The 18,313-nt window shown below is 37.1% G+C and overlaps 1 protein-coding gene across 1 annotated transcript in view; it reads right to left on the bottom strand.

Moving 5' to 3' along the window:
• Positions 1 to 18,313, bottom strand: part of COL19A1 (collagen type XIX alpha 1 chain) — a 537,038-nt gene that overhangs the window by 233,745 nt on the left and 284,980 nt on the right. Inside the window, exon 14 of the mRNA XM_007945183.2 lies at positions 18,023 to 18,076. Coding sequence (XP_007943374.1) covers positions 18,023 to 18,076 — 54 coding nt within the window. The remainder of the gene's footprint in view (positions 1 to 18,022; positions 18,077 to 18,313) is intronic.

Genomic DNA, 18,313 nt, shown 5'->3' with positions numbered 1-18,313 from the left:
TTTATCACCACTTTTGTTCAAAAGCCGCCAAGGACTCTGAGTTGGTAAAGTTAAAGATTGTGTTTTATCCCATCTCTGGTGCAGGTGCTATTCACGCTGGGCTCAGTTGGTGTACTCATCTCTAGTGCAGGAGTTGTGGCTAAAAATGGCTTTTACCCACACCCTTCTCCAGAAGATCACCTTAGTCTATAGGAGCTGCCTTTCCTGGAGAAACCTGGAATTTACTGATGGGTATCAAAGCCTACCTCCTTGTCTATAAAAAAGGAAAAAAAGCCAAAAACAAACAAACAAAAAAAAACACAACTCACTGCCGTCAGGTCAACTCTGACTCATAGTGACCCCCATTGCATTTCTAAGGCTATACATCTTTATGGCAGCAGACTGTCTCATCTTTTTTCTACAGAGCAGCTGGTGGGTTTGAACCACCAATCATTTTTTTTGGTTAGCAGACAAGTGCTTTAACCACTACACCACTAGAGCTCCTCGTGTCTATGTAGGACAAATTCTGTGGTGCTCCATAGCACCGTGTTTGAGTATGAGCCTAGATTTTTCCTACATTTTTGCTTATGTTCTGCCTCTTTTCCTGCTTCCTTTACTCTCTTACAGGTTCTTCCATACATCATTTTAATGGGGTAAAAGAAACCCCATTTTAAGCTCTGCTTCTAGGAAAACCTGACCTAAGACAACCTCCATAGTACCTTGCACATAACAGGTAGTAAAATGTTTCTTAAATAAATAGTCAGATATCTCAGAGTTAAGATTTGTGTTCAAATGTACCCTCAGTGTAGGTATTCTTACTTAATCATTTTCTTTTTCCTTGTCTTTATTAATAAGCACTTGTCTTTTTCTCTTGGTGTTGAGATTCTGGATTTATTATATTTGTGAGATCCTCAAATCCTTTTGGATATAAGCTATAACCACGATTGAATAAATGCACAAAGCTACTGAAATATTTCTGCAAAAGATTTGGAACACTGCAGAAAACCCATGTCTGATGGAGAGAATGAACTAATTAATAGCCTTAGTAACACAGAAAAGAAAGCAGATGTTTTTCTTCAGCAGTATCTTGATCTTTTCATTACATTTTCTAGGCTTAATTCTTTTAAGGTAGAATTATTATCATTGACTTTTATAAGCATTCAAGATTATTAAATCCATATAAATTATATGCATTTACATTATTAAATTTTTACATGCATTCAAGGCATTAAATATACATTTAGAGATTCTTTTTTAAAAAAATTTGTATTGTGGTAAAACACATATAATATAAAATTTGCCATTTTAACCATTTCTAAATTTACAAATCTGTGGCAATAATTACTTTCACAATGTATACAACCTTCACTACCATCTACTTCCAAAACTTTCTCATCGCCTTAAACAGAAATTCTGTGTCCATTAAACAACTCCCCATTTTCCCTTTATTCTTAGCTCCTGCTAACCTCTAACCTACTTTCTATTTGTATGAATTTGCCTATATTTGTAGATATTCTTTAGTCATTCTTTTTCATGTCCCATAGACATAGTGTCAACACCCTTGCCTAAAGCAGTACCAATAACAATCTTGTGTAGTATTCAAGATGACATTTCTTCATGATTTTAAATCCTATAACATACCTGAAGGCTAAGTTACACCAAACAGATAAATTTGGAATCACAAATGACAATATAAGTGGTGAAAGCAATATTTGTGCTGTTGTTGTTAGGTGCTGTTGAGTTAGTTCCAACTTATAACAACCCTATGTACAAACACTGCCTGGTCTTGTACCATCCTCACAATTGTTTGCATGTTTGAGCCTATTGTTGCAGCCATTGTGTCAATCCATTTCATTGAGGATCTTCTTTTTTTGCTGACCCTCTACTTTACAAACCATGAAGTCCTTCTCTAAGGATTGGTCACACATGTCCATAGTATGTGAGATGAAGTCTTGCCATCTTCCCTTCTAAGGTGCATTCTGGCTGTGCTTTTCCAAGGCAGATTTGTTTATTCTTCTGGCAGCCCATGCTATATTCAATATTCTTCCCCAACACCATAATTCAAAGGAATCAATTCTTCTTCAGTCTTTCTTATTCATTGTCAGCTTTCAGCTGCATTTGAAGCAATTGAAACTACCATGGCTTTGGTCAGGTGCACCTTAGTCCTCAAAATGACATCTTTGCTCTTTAACACTTTAAAGAGGTCTTCTGCAGCAGATTTGCCTAATGCAATATGTCATTTGATTTCTTGACTGCTGCTCCTATAGGCATTGATTGTGGATCCAAGTAAAATAAAATCCTTGGCAACTTAAGTATTGTAATCATTCATCATGATGTTGCTTATTGGTCAGTTGTGAAGATTTTTATTTTTATTTTTTTATGTTGAGGTGTAATTCATACTGAAGGTGTAATCTTTGTTCTTCATCAACAACTACTTCAAGTCCTATTCACTTTCAGCAAGCTAGATGTGTAAGCTGCATATCACAGGTTGTTGATGAGTCTTCCTCTAATCCTGATGCTGTGTTCATCTTCATATAAACGAGGTTCTCAGATTATTTGCTCAGCATACAGATTGAATAAGTATGGTGAAAGACTAATGTGAATTTTTCTGATTTTAAACATGCCTTGTTCTGTTTGAATGACTGCCTCTTGATTTATGTGCAGGTTCCATGTGAGCACAGTTAAGTGTTCCAGAATTCCCATTCTTCACAAAATTATCCATAATTTGTTATGATTTATATCATCAAATATCTTCACATAAATAATAAAAACACACAGGTAAATATTTTCTGGCATTCTCTCCTTTCAGCCAATATCTATCTGATATCAGAAAGGATATCCCTCATTCCACATCCTCTTCTGAATCTGGCTTGAGTTTCTCACATTTCCTTGTCTATGTACTGTTGCAATGATTTTTGAATTGTCTTCAGCAAAATTGTACTTGCATGTAACATTAATGATATTGTTTGATAATTTCTACATTCTGTTGGATCACTTGTCTTTAGAATGGGCACAAATATGGATCTCTCTCAGTTGGTTGGCCATTTAACTATCTTCTGAATTTCTTGGCATAGACAAATAATGGAAGCATTGCTTCCATTTGTTGAAACATCTCAGTTGATGTTCTGTCAATTCCTGGAGTCTTGTTTTTCATCAATGCCTTCAGTGCAGCTTGGATTTCTTCCTTTAATAACATTGGTTCTTGATCATATGTTACTTTCTGAAATGGCTGAACATTGACCAATTCTTCTTGGAACAATGATCTGTGTATTCCTTTCATCATCATCATCTTCTTCTTTTTTCTTTTTCTTTTATTGTTATTGTTTACAGAGCATATTGGTTTTCCATTCAACCATTCATGCACAGTTTATTTTGTGACATTCATTGCAATCCCCACAATGTAACAGCACTCTTCCCACTTTCCCCCTGTGCTTACCATATTCTTTCATCCTTCTTTCCTATCACTTCCTGCTTTCTTAGCTTTAAAAAACCTCACTGCCATTGAGTAGGATCTGACTCATAACAACCTCTCCTTGGGTTTCTGAGGAGGTATCACTACAGAAGTAGCAAATACCACCTTATTTATTTATTTATTTTAATTTTTATTGTGATTTGGGTGAAAGTTTATAGAGCAAATCACTTTTCATAGAGCGGCTCATATATACTTTGTCTCATGACATTGACTACAATTTCCCACAATGCAACAGCTCCCCTCCCATTTCCTCTCCATAGCTACCTCTTCCTTATGTCCTTTCCTCCCATGCATTCCTGCCTGCTGAGCTGTCTCCCTGTGCATGAACGGCCCTTCTATTCTCCCAAGATTGTTCTCTCCAAGGAGTGTATCTACATAAGGTGAATGTTCAGCTCATATGTCTGTCTTTTGTTTGGCTGGAAGACATAGGAGTATGTTTAGTTCCAGACCTGAAGGGCAGCTAGGGGCCATATAGTCTCAGTGGTTCCTTCAGGCTCTATCGGATCAACAAACCGGGTCCTTTTTTAATTTTTTTTTATGATTTTGAGTTTTATTCCACATTTTTCTCCCACTCTATCCAGGATCTCCTACATAGATCCCCCTCTGAGTGGTTGACAGTGGTAGTTGGGCACCATCTAGTTTTTCCGGTCTCATAGTCATCTAGGCTGAGGATCACATGGTGTACCAATCACTTGGACTAATTCTTTCCATATGTCTTTGATTTTCTTCATTCTTCTTTGCTCTGGACAAGGAGAGATCCATTGTTGCATCTAGATGGCCACTTGCAAGCTTTTAAGATTCCAGTTGCTACTCACCAAAGTATGATGGGGAACAATATTTTGGGTAGTATGTTATAAATGCCACCCTTTTGGTCTTGTATGGTGGATTGTTCTAATGAGTGCATACCTTCCTGGAATTTACTGTCTACCTTATAGGACCATCTATCATTTGGCTGAAAGTTGAACCATGGGGGTTTAGTTCAGTTCCTGCCTTGAAAAGTGTCTAATGGCCATAGTCTCTTCACATTGCTTGGTTCTACATTTGACACCAATGGATGCAGCATTTAGGACATTAGATGATGTATAGCACTGGGCAAATCAGCTGCAAAGGACCTCTTTCAAATGCTGAAGAGCAAAGGTATCTCCTTGAGGACTAAGGTGCACCTGACACAAGCTATGGTATTTTCAGTCGCCTCATATGCATGTGAGAGAAGGACAATGAATAAGGAAGGCCGAAGAAGAATTGATGCTTTTGAGCCGTGGTGTTGGCAAAGAATGCTGAAAGTATTATGGACTGCTAAAAGAACTAACAGGTCTGTCCTGGAGGAAGTGTAGTCAGAATGCGCCTTAGATGCGAGAATGGCCAGATTTCGTCTCACATATTTTGGTCATGTTGTCAGAAAGGACCATTCCCTGGAGAAGGTTGTTGTCAGAAAGGACCATTCCCTGGAGAAGGTGGAGGGTTGACGAAAGAGGGGAAGACCCTCAATGAGATGGATTGACATGATGGCAGTGGCGAAGGGCTCAAGTATAGCTAGACTCATGGAGCTGGCTCAGGATTGGGTGGCGTTTTGTTCTGCTGTGCATAGGGTTGCTATGAGTCAGAGACAACTCAGCGGCACCTAACAACAACAACATAGTCTCAGGGGTTCCACCAGTCTTCATCAGACCAGTAAGCCTAGACTTTTTTTGATTTTGGATTTTTTTCCACATTTTTCTCCCACTCTATCTAAGACTACCTACTATGATCCCTTTCAGAGTGGGTAGCAGGGGTAGGCAGGCACCATCTAGTTCTTCTGATCTCAGGCTTATGGAGGCTGGGGTTTACATGGTCAGTTAGTCCTTTGAATTAATTGTTTCCTTGTGTCTTTGATTTTCTTTACTCTGCTTTGCTTTGGACAGGGGAGACCAATAGTTTCGCCTTAAATGGCTACTCACAAGCAATCTTCTTTTGATGCTTCCTGTGTTATTTAATATCTTGCTCATGGAATCCTTCAGTATTGCAACTCAAGGCTTACATTTTTATTCAGTACTTTTAGTTTGAGAAAAGCCAAACATGTTCTTCTCTTTTGATTTTCTACCTCCAAGTCTTTGCACATTTCATTATAACACTTTACTTTGTCTTCTTAAGCTGCTTAGCTTGAAATCTTCTGCTCAGCTCTTTTATATCACAATTTCTTCCATTCTCTATAGCTACTCTACATTCAAGTGCAAGTTTTGGAGTCTCTTCTGATATCCATTTTGGTCCTTTCCTTCTTTCCTGTCTTTTTAGTGACCTTTTGCTTTCTTTATGTGTGTTGTCCTTGTTGTCATTTCACAACTCATCTTGATGGTGGTCATCAAGTCAGAACCTCCTAAGGTGAGTATAACAACTCTCTTTCAGAAACAACTATCCCTGAAATTGGATGATGCTGGAGAGTTGGGCCAATATCTGACTGAAAAGCCACCACTTATCTGTCATTTTGTTTTACTTTGGTGGCATGATTGTTGCTATGATGGTGGAAGTTATGTCATTGGTTCTTCAAATACCAGCAAGTTACCTCTGGTGGACAGGCTTTAGCAAAGCCTCTAGACTAAGACAGACAATAAAGAAGGACCTGATGATTTACTTCTAAAACAATTGGCCAGTGAAAACCTTATGAATAGCAGCAGAACATTATCTGATAAGTGTTTATTGCTGTGAATTCAAAAAGAACAATGAATATATATATATATATATATATACACACACACACACACACACATATATTTTACTATGTGTATGTGTGTATGTATGTATGTGTGTGTGTATATATATATATTTCTGCTGAACATATTAAAAATGTCAGAAAGATGTCACAATTACACCTTTATTCATGAAAAAAACCCAGGTAATTTATTCATTTAAGGAAAATGAGGAAAAGTAGATTCTAAGCTATTTCTGTAGAATTCAAGGACTACCTGAATATTATTATGCGAAGAAATTTAGAATAATGTATAGTTTCTTATATTCTGTAAGGAAATTGCCAACTTTTCCTAGAATTGCAGCTTCACATTTATTCTGAAATAGCTCTACTCTCTCCTGAGAACTGAAATACAACATAGTAAAATTGAAGTGCTATAAAATTAAATTCTCTTTGAGAATTCTGTGATATCATTTAAGTAATTCTAAATACTATGGCATTTTACAAAATTGAGGTTTTCTTATTTATTTGAAACATAATTTGGGTGGTATTCAAAATCACTGGTCCATAAAATTATTTCATATTCTAAATATTTTGCATTTCTGAAAACTTATATGTTTATGTTTCCTAAATTGATTAATATCTTATGGTTAATTCTTGGTTTTGGCACCACCTACATATATATTACCTGTGTCCCTAATGGATAAATAATTTTCTTCTGGATGTTTCTAATGATGAATGTACCAGATACCTACAAACGTGTTAAGTGTAATGTTCTGAATAAAGATACTGATGCAGAAGTATTAGCATATCACCACTTTGGTGGAAATTGCCTTCTCCTATTCCATATTTTTTAAGTGTAAAGGAGCTCTGGTGGCATAGTAGATAAGGCATTTGACAGCTAACCAGAAGGTTAACAATTCAAAGCCACCAGGTGCTCAGCAGGAGGAAGATGGGGTGATCTACCTCCATAAAGATTTACAGCCTTGGAAATCCAATGGGGGTCACTGTAAGTTGAAATCAACTCAATGGCAATGAGTTTAGTTTTTGTTTTTTGAGTGGCTAAGTAGGAGGTAGGAGCTCTGGTAGTGTAGTGTCAAAGGCATTTGACTGCTAACCAGAAGGCTGGCATTCAAACCTACCAGCAACTCCTCAGAAGGAAGATTGGACAATCTACTTCTGTAGTGATACTGCCTCAGAAACCTAAGGAGGGGTTGCTACGAGTTGGATCCGACTCGATGGCAGTGGGTTTTGGTTTTTTTGGAAGTAGGTGGTGGTACAGTGGGTGAAGCATTTGGCTGCTAACCAGAAGGTTGGTGGTTTGAACCCACTAGTCACTCCATGGGAGAAAGGTGAAAGTCAGTCTACTTCTATAAGGGTGTACAGCTTTGGAAACCCTATTGGGCAGTTCTACTTTGTCCTATAGGGTCACTATGAATTAGAATTGACTCAATGGCAGTGAGTTTGGTTTGGTGTTTTGGTTTCATATAACACTTGTCACTAAAGTCACTCAAAGTGCTTCTGGCTTAATCCCATAACATACTTGAGGGTTAAACAGTGACAAAACAGACAGATTTAGATTAGAATTTTTAGTGATTTGGCTAAAGTTACAAATTAATCCAATTCTAGGGCTGCAAAGAGAGTAGCTCTGACTCCAACCCAAGGTTTCCCTTGGCTAGTCAATGCCACTTCCCAATGCCAGTGCAAGACAAGCAGGGCAGAAGAACCTAATAGACACTCTTTACAATCTGTGGAGACCATAAGAGAATCAATTTTATCAATCTGTATTTCTCCCTTATAAACTGTGGCCTTAATTTAAAATAATAATAATAAAGTGGCTCTTCAAGACAGTGTTTTGGTTAAATTCTCATTAGTCTCATTTTAAAAGTATGCAGATCTGGGCTTTGGTATTGGATTTTAAAATAGATAGTGAATATTTCCTATTATACAGAAGAGTTAAAGAGATTAAAAAATCCTGCAGTATTGGGGAGTTATTGAATGTTTCTGGGTACCAATTTTCTTATTTGGTGGACTAGAATGACATCTAAAGTACCCTTTCAGCTCTAAAATATGAGAATTTGATGCTTCTGAAATATGTCCATCCCTTAAGCCCACCCCAAAGCCACTCTTGACCTCTGTGAATCTCTGGAAGTTGGTGATTCTAGTTTGAAGGAATTTCCATGAGATGGTAGGCTTTGTTTCATGGCAGAGACTAGCTTTTGGGTCCTTCCACATAAATAAGACTCAGGATCCTATTTGAAAAATAGAAAATATTTTCTCTTTACTAGCCAAATAATACAGATATCTTATAAAGCTATTTTGTTACAGCACAATAAGTGTCATTTTGATCCTTCATTTAAATGAATGTTAAGAATTTTGGCTTGTTACTATGTGTATGTGTATATACAACAAAAATGTGTCACCAGCATAATGACAATAGGGAAAAGGAGGACACAGAGTGTGCACAAGAGATATAGATAATGGAGACAAATACCATTACATGCACAATACTGCATTACCAGTGGCAGCAAACACTAGTCTATGGGTAAATGCATAGACAGGTCAGAAAATTGGGAGTGGATAAGCGAACAGGAATATACCCCTGACCAAGGATAGATTTGGCTGAAGATATATATATATATATATATATGCTACAAAAATATCCACATGCATTAAAGAATGAACAGAAGAAACAACCAACTCAGAGCTTCTTCTCAGAGACAACCAAACATGTTGAGGGAGAGAGTTACCAGGTCTGCGGGCTCAGGATGATGGTCTTGGGGGACATCCAGCTCAACTAGCACAACATAGTACATAAAAGTTTTGTTCTATATCTACTTTGGTGAGTAGTGACCGGAGTCTTAAAAATGTTCAAGCGGCCATCTAAGATGCAACTATTGGTTTTCCCTTGTCTGGGGTGAAGAAAAGGGAAGAAAATTAAAGTCACGTGGAAAAAATAGTCCAAGAAAATGATACGCCATGGAGTCCTCAGTTTTCACGATCCTGAAACCAGAACTAGATGGTGCCCTGCTACCAAAGCCAACCACTCAGAAAGGAGTCAAAATTGGAGATCCTGGATAGAGTGGAAGGAAAAAATGTGGAACAAATTATTTTAAAAAATAAAAATGACCAGAATTAGTGGTCAGATGGAGGCGGGCAGAACCCCTGAGACTATGGCTCCAGGTTATCCTTCAGGTGTGGAACTGGACTTTCTTCTGTGGATTAGGTCTAAGACAAACAGTAGAAAGGCCTACAAGCAGAACACCCCAGGGAGATGTACCCACTTACCCTAGGGAGATGTACCCCTTAGATCAATCAGTCACCCATGAAATATCAGAAAGGCAACATTTGCACACAGGGAAAATCAGACAGATAGGAATGCATAGATAAGAAGGGCACAGGGAAAGGGAAGTCACAGGCAGGAGAGAGAGGAGAGGCTTTATTGTTGGGATTGTAAATCAGGGCAATTTTTTTTTTTTTTTTTTAAAGGAAGAATCTTGTCTTGTTGTAGTTTAGCTGTCTATGTAGGTATTAGAATGAAATCATTGGTTACAATTACTTTTGCTTTCCTACAGTCTTCCTAGGGCAGTTAGTCTCTTCTGCTTCATGTGCATTGCAGACACTAATTAGAGTTAAGTTCACCCCAATGGAACACAACCACACTGTATTAACCTGCTGTGATATTTAACTTTATCTAAGGGAAAGCCTGTTCTCATAAGGCCTGGGCTACTTCTCTTTCTGTATCTCTTTTCCACCGGATTCTCATTAGACTGAACTAGAAGTCGTCTCCCAGCAACTTGCTCCTTTGATTTATCTTTCCCTCCAGGAACAAAGAACTGTGTGTAAGACAAAAGTGGAGGATTCTTGTCTTTATGACAGAGCTACACCCTTGTAGACATGTTTGACATTAACTTGTATCAGCCTTTTTTCCTTCTTCTTGTTTTCCTCCATGGCTTTAGTAACTATATTGGATCCAGCCAGAGTAAGCAGGAGGACCCAGTAGACAGGACACCAGGGGCAAACTGGAAAGTACAATTTTTCAGATGAGAAATATCGAAGCTGTTCCTTGAACTTTTTTTTGATGTTCTTAGAAATTCTGATTCTATACCTTGGGGGGAATATACTTGCCAGGAACCCCAAAATACTATTAAGAAAACTCACAAATATTAAGTGATACATTATTAAGTCAAACAGAGGATGGCCTATTTGGGACCTTATAAGTTCAAGCATAGGATGTTAACTTGCAAAGAAACGAAAGATATAATTCTGTATTGATAAACGTTACGACAAAGGAAACTATTACGTGATTCTAATGCCCTATATTGAATTCCCACAATCACTGAAATATGGAATAAAATGATGGAAGTATGTGTATTATTTTATTTATTCACATACACGTTCAACATATAGCACTCAAAGCCCACAAAACAGGAACTGAATAAATTCAGGCTAAAATGTGCATAACATATTCATGTGATTTGTAATAATACAGATGCTACAAACCAAAAACCCAAACTCACTGCCATTGAGTCGATTCCAACTCATAGTGACCCCCACTGGGTTTCCAAGGCAGTAAATCTTTATGGAAGTAGATTGCCCAGTTTTCCTTCTGCACACCAACTGGTGGGTTTGAACTGCCAACCATCTGGTTAGCAGTCAAATGCCTCAGGCACTACAGCACCAGAGCTCCTTAATACGGATGCTAAATACTGTTTAATTGCTTACATTCCCAGTATAAATGGTACTTCGTATATGAGTTAATTGTTTTAATACTCCTATAGGTAAACTCAGGAGATCTGGTGGCATAGTGGCTAAAGCATTCAATTGCTAACCAAATGTTTGGCAGTTTGAACCCAACAACTGCTCTGTTGGAGAAAGATTGGGAAGTCTGCTTCCATAAAGGTTTACAGCCTTGGAAATCCTATGGGGCAGTTCTACTCTGTCCTATCGGGTCACTACAAGTTGTAATAGACCTCACAGCACACAACAACAAGAGCAATAGGTAACCTGAGGACAATTAGATAAATCCTAGGTGGCTAAGTGAATTTGTGAAGATACATCAAATAAAGGCAAAAGCAGCAATATCAGAGACTAAAACAACACTGAAGATTTCCAAAGTCTACTCCAGAGTTCTGCAAACAGGAATGCAGACAGAAATAAATTGGGTCTCATATTTGTTCTTGTAAATTCAAGCAAAGTGTAAGGAAAAGTTTCAAAGCTCTTGAGACCTAAGCAGAGTACACAATTTCCCAGTTATCCATCTAGAAATGTCACATATGATCAAAGATGATATCTCTCGTAGACTCTCAAGGTAATCCTCAAGGAGACATCCTGAGGAATTTCATAGGAAGTAGGTAGAAAAAAATGTCACCTGTATGACAGGAAGTTTATAACATGTACTATAAACATGAACTACTAGTTGTAAAATCTAGTACCTCTAAGATGTTATTTATAACACGTACATATTAATATACGGATTCAAGGAAAAAAAACAACAAAAACCTTTTTCTGTAACTTATGTTTTAGCTAGGTTTAGAGTTAAAACTGTGTTTTAAATAATTTACTGACATTTTCCTATTTATTATACAAATTCATGGTAAAGTCATAGTTTTAGTGAGTGAGCAGAAGTATGTGATTATGAAATTGGATAAATACTGGGCCTCATAATATTTCTGGAGGCATTATGACACGGGCTTGGGCATCCAGGTCAAGTAAGGGTTCAGAAAAAAGTTAAATAAAATGGATTCAATAGTATAGTAGTAGTAAAAACAGTTATTTGATCTTAAATAATTTTTCTTTAAAAATTAGTCATTTACTTTGATCAAGCCCTAATATTTTGGAATTGCCTATTTGCCTTCCCTTCTATAAACAGCTTTAGGTCACTGGGGTAAGTATGAGAATAATGCCAATAGTTAAAAGCTACACAAGATTCTCCTCACAACTCTGCAACATAGGATGTATTATAATCCTCATTTTCTAAATGAGGAAACCAAGGCTCGGAGAAACCGAGGAACTTCCTAATATCACACAGCTAATAAACAGAAAACCTAGGATTTGAACTCAGGCTGTCCATCTTCAGAGCATGTGCTGCAGCCTCCATGCTATACCCCAAGTTGTTTCTACCATTAGAAGCAAGCCAACATATTCTCTTCCCTGCTCTCTTAGACTTCTGCATGTTTGGCCATCAAACTTCCATCTCTTGAAGGAAATATGGCCCAGTTCCATTGCCATCAAGTCTGGGCTTGTGCAAAGTGTCACATTCTGACAGGGCAAAGGTAATACAATCTTAGGTTCTGTGTGCTGTTTAGAATGCAAGGATCCCTGACCCCAGACTCAGGCTTCAAAGCTAGCTTGAAGCATGTGCTCCAAGGGAAAGTAAAATGTGTACAAAAATGATGGAAAGAGACAATCAAGGGAATGTGGCTACCTGGTGGAAAGAGGGGAAAAAATGACAGAAAGGAAAGCAGAGAAGATAATCTCAGAATAAGGGGTAAACAAACAAACAAAAACAAACCTACTGCTATTGAGTTGATACTGACTCATTGTGACCCCCATTGGGTTTCCAAGGTGGTAAATCTTTATGGAAATAGATTTCCCTATCTTCTTTCCATGGTGGACCTGGTGGTTTTGAACCACCAACTTTCTGGTGAGTAATCAAATGCCTTAGGCATTGCACTGCCAGAGCTCTTTAGAACAAGGGTAGAGGAAAATTAAAACATAAATGTCTGTTTAGGATTAGAATTGGAATCTGACAACATGGAGTGCAAAACTAATATGTCATCTTGAGACAGCCCAAAAGGCCTGTGATTTTAGTAGTAATTGATTTTACCAGGAAATATTTTTCACAGATCTAGAATTATTTCTTTAAAAAAGGTTATTGTTCCATCCTAATCTTGAGATTATTCAGCCACATACTTAATGTGATTACAAAGAAAAAAATCCAAAAACATGTTAAAATAATTACAATTTTCTTTCTATTTTGGGAGATTCTAATAGTAATAGTAGGAGATTTTATAAGGAATTTATGTTTTACAAATAATTTTTATAAATAGCAGTTCTTTTGTCATATTTTATCTAAATACTTATGCAAATGCTCATTTACCTAAAATACTCCACTTTTTACTAAGATGCTTCTCTTCTATCTTTCCTTGTCCTTACCTTCCCCCACATTCTCCCATTGCTGCCTCCGCTTCTTCACAATTCACCCCTTCACACCTTTACATCTTTTATTGTAATTTTTGTTTCCAATTTCATCCCCATTGCTGAAGTTAAACTTTTCTCTCAACTGGCATTGATTCCGGTCATCTCTCCCCATTTCCAACATCATTCCCTTGATTCTGTTCCAAATTTGAATCCTTATTTCTGAAGCTTCCATGTATCTTGAAACTCTCCACTGCGACTTTGTAGCCCTGCAGTGCCCTCGTCTCACTTCTGGCCCTTTTCTATCCTTGTTATGGCCTGAACAGCTTCTTAGCCTTCAGATCCCCATCCTGCTCTTCCCACTACTCTCTGATACATTCTCATCTATGGCTTATGGCAGATACTGAACATTCGTTGAATTAAAAAAATTAGTTGTGTTAATCCATAAAGGATTTTGTGCTAGTTAATGTTGTGTGTCAACTTGGCTGGGCCTGGTTTTAAGTGTCTGGGCAGCTGGATGTAGTTATTCCCCATAACGAGACTGGTAATCCACTCCATGGTGGAATCTACTGGAGCAGCTAAATATCTGCCTTAAGGATGTGGTCTGCTTCCAGTATATAAAAAGAAGCTTTGGGAATGGTCTTGTGCTTTCTGGCAGGCTCAGACCCTGCATGGAGCCAACCCTTCATTCAGCAGCCTGCCATATTGTCTGCTGGTTTTAGGGTTGTTCCTGGACTTAAACCAGTGGCCTGCCATGTTGTTTGATAATTTGGGGACTGGAGCAGCCATTTATTTGTTGACCTTGGGTTTGTCAGCCTCAGTGGCCAGCAGCTATCTGAGTTAAAAGAAGCTTCCAGCTTCAGTGGGCTGGGAGCAAGAGGTAGAGTTCAAGCCCAAAGTCGAGGGGCTTTGACCCAGTGCCTAGAGCTGGCACTTTGAACTCGGACTTCTAGCCTCCAAAACTGTAAGAGAATAAATCCCTGTTTATTAAAGCCACCCATTTGTGATATTTTCTGTTAAAGTGGCACAAGAAAACCAAAACAGATACAGATCACAACAATGTGTAAGCCAAATGTTTTACTTACAGGACTTAAAAAAGACAGCAAAGTGAAATTAAAAAAAAAAAAAAAAAGGCATATAAAGGATTCCAATAAAAAGATCAACAGGGTAAGAGAAAAAGAAAAGAAAACAAAAAGCCCAGAAATTTTAGATATGTATCAGCTGCCTAATATTGTTGAGGTTAAAAGTAGCATTTTAGTATAAAAAGTACAACTACTAAATTTCATCAAATGAACATTTATGAAATGAAAATTTACTAGCTTAAAAAACAAAAGAATGAAATCAAATAATAAAAGTTTCAGACAGAATTCTGGTGGAGTATTAGGAAAAAATAGCTTTCCTATTGTGCTTAGAAAACTGCACAAAGAGATAAAATGAAAAAGAATTTATTAATCAGGATTCATATATTTTAATGAAATAATCAGATGATGTTTCACTGTCAATCACAAAGTTTTCAGTGGCCATTTTTTTCAAAAGATGGTCCTGTCCTTAGTCTGCTTAGTTTGGAAGCTCTGCTGAAACCTGTCCACCATGGGTGACCCTGCTGGTATTTGAAATACCGGTAGCATAGCTCCCAGCATTACAGCAACAATACATGACAAATTGACAGATGTCAGTCACTTTGAAGTTGAGCCATGGTATTTCCAAAAGCCTCATAAGCATGTGAAAACTAGACAGGGAATAAGGAATATTGCAGAATTGATGCATTTGAATTGTGGTGTTGGTGAAGAATACTGAAAATACCATGGACTGCCAGAAGAATGAACAAATCTGTCTTGGAAGAAGTACAGCCAGGATGCTCCTTACAAGTGAGTATGGTTGGACTTCATCTCTTGTACTTTGGTATTGTCAGAAGAGACAAGTCCCTAGAGAAGGATATCATGCCTGGGAAAGTAGAGGGTCAACGATAAAGGGGAAGACTCTCAATGAGATGTATTGATAGAGTACTGCAACAATGGGCTCACACATAGCAAGGACTGTGAGGATAGCATGGGACCAGGTAGTGTTCCTGTTGTACATAAGGTTGCTATGAATCAGAGCCAACTCGGTGGTACTAACAACAACACACAACAATAAAAATAATAACAGCAATATTAACACATTTTTCCAATATTTGATGCCTTTACATATGACACTCATGTTTGAAACTCACTGTAATTGTGAGAAATTGATAGAGTAGTAGCAGCTACCTATTCAGTCCCCAAGGAAAACCAGCAAATTGATGATTTGTCTTAAATAAAATGTTCTACTTTCATTAAATGTTCTACTTTTCATTAAAGATATTACGCCTAGAAGTCAACTGTGTAGTCTTGCCATATATTTTATATTTTATTGCAATAGCCTTAAGGATAGTCAATTCCTTTCTGGTCAAACATCTGTAATCAAAATATAAAAATATTGTTGATAATGGGTCAATAAGAAGAATTTTAAATTCATAATGTCTGTTCTCAAATTCTAGCTAATGTCTAACTAGCTACTTCTCTCAATAAGTATAGAATTTGTGAAAAGGCATTAGCAATAATGACAAACTATGCCTAGGAGTGTCTATAAAATTATATTGCATTCTCTATTCTCTGGCACTATGTTACTCTTGATAGTAGATAAAATAAAAGCGATATAAAATTATCTGGACTATACCCAAATCCACTGCCGTTGAGTTGATCCTGACTCATAGCAACCCTATAGGAAAGAGTAGAACTGCCTTAGAGGGTTTCTAAGGATGTAAATCTTTACACATGTAAACTGCCACATCTTTCTCCTGCACCTGCAGAGTGGCTGGGGAGCTCAAACTGCCAATCTTTTGTTTAGCAGCTGAGCACCTTAACCATTGTCACCAGGATTACATACCTTTATAAGTGGAGTAAATTTGCATGCTTTTGTGGCTGAACTTTAAAATATGAACAGTTTCCTCCATGATTACTGTGAGGAATATATAAGCTTAATTTATTTTTTACCTCATCTAAAATGCAAGCTTTGATAGGGTACAATTTTAAATTGAAGCCTTATTATTTTTAAAAAGCCTCATTTGAATATTTTTCATTCAAGCTTGTTGTACCTGACAAAGTCTCTCATAATTATCTGACAAAAAAAATGAAGACTTGTGAGCAGGAGGAAGTAGAGTTCAGGTGCATTTGTATCTGATTCAATTATGAAGACATAAGATTGTTAATGATAGACAAGATGGCAACCTCTGTTGATGTTATATAGGGTAGTCAGTGCAGAAGACAGGTGTATCAAATTTTAAGGCGATATAAAGCTAGGAGTTATTTCATTAGAAAACAGGATTCAAATTGTTAAAAAAAAAAAAAAAAATCCAATAGGATGTTATTAGGGACCAAAATCCAGAAGATGAAATTCAATAATAGGAATAAAATCCTACTCTAAAATTCAAAAGGCAATTGTACAAAAATAGGATGGTGAATATCTGACTGGGTAGCAGTTTTCATTAAAACAAAAAGAGGGAAGATTTTAGTTGACAGCATGGCTGCATAAATCAAAAGTGCAATACCATACAAAGAAATACTGATTTAATCTGAGGCTGCAATAGAAGCACATTGTCTATGGTACCAGGCATACTTGCCACATTTTATTCTGCCCTAATCGACCTCACATGTCCTATCCCATTTCTGGCACCTCAGAAGGTCAATGAATGCTTTCTCGGAAAGATAATCAGTCCATTGGGTGGTTAAGAATCCATGTGACAAAAAAAGAGTCAAGAGAACAGGGATTTTTATTAACTTGATGAAAGGTAAACCTTGATGAAATACTAACATCTTCAAATGTTTAAAGGACTCATAAAGTCGAAGGAGCAGACTTTCTGTAAGTTGTGTCAGAGGACAAAGCTTGAAACAACAAATAGGAGTGACTAAAAATTCATTTCATTTAATAGACTGGGGTAGTAAAAGAGAACATGAGATCTGGAATCAAATCCAAGTCCTGGCTTTACTTTTTACTATCTCTATGATTTTAGGCAACTCTCATCCATAAGCTAACAAAAGTTGATAGTACTTGCTCTATTAAGCAATTTAACAATGACTAGGGTATTATTCTTGAGTAATCATATGAAAAAGCATACATAAAAATGTTTGAGGCTTTAAAATGATTTTCAAAAAGTATACCAATTATAAGCCACAAGAATGGAATGCCCATAGGTAAAATTATTCAAACAGAAGCTGCCTAGTTCTTGCACTAGAGAGTAAGGAGACTGAACTGCACTAGAGAATTGGAGGTTATTGTTATTCTCAAAGATAAGTACATATCATTCATTTATTGCGTATTTTATCTCAGTGAAAGGCAGTAAACAGTAATGAAAGGAGGGTTACAAAGAGTCACTAATATCAATAATTAAATTAGGCTAAAGAACTTAGTTAATCTTTACAGAATTCATGAATGGGTTGGAACTCCACAGAGATACTCGTCAACTCAACTTGAAAATCCAAAATATGACCAAAATGGTCTAGATTAAAGTACAGTTATTCATCTTACCAAAACTATACCTCTGCATTTGTGTTGCCAATCTTGAAAATATATAGAGTTTTCTGAATTTTAAAACCTCTGCCAAAATCTCAAATCTCAAATTCCAGGCTTTGGATAGTTGATACTTTTCTCATGCCCATCTGCTTGCTGTATTTTGGTTTTATTTTTATTAGGTTTCAGAAATAATAACCCCTGTGTTGGTAATGCCTGCCAGTTGTTCCAAGTTTACTTACCCTCTGACCCTCTTTTCCAGGTGGACCTTGGGGGCCTTGTATTCCCAGGGAACCCTAAAAGAAAAAGAGACCTGTTAATAGAACATTTCAAGTACACAAGCTTCACAAAGAATGCTGTGAAAATCAATACCCATTTCACTGATTAAACATAACCACCAGAGCTCCTTCTTCCAAGGTTAGACTATGCAATATATTAATAATGATAAATTGCCCTGCTTTGACTAGCTTATCTTTGTAGCTGACTCCAGAAAAGAAAAAAGACGTTCTAAAGCAGGTGGGAGGCCAAATGTT

The sequence above is a fragment of the Orycteropus afer genome, unplaced genomic scaffold (genome assembly GCF_000298275.1).
Source record: "Orycteropus afer afer isolate SDZICR_OR568_19922 unplaced genomic scaffold, OryAfe1.0 scaffold00133, whole genome shotgun sequence".
Classification (NCBI taxonomy): Eukaryota; Metazoa; Chordata; class Mammalia; order Tubulidentata; family Orycteropodidae; genus Orycteropus; species Orycteropus afer.
This window is presented reverse-complemented; position numbering and strand designations above follow the sequence as displayed.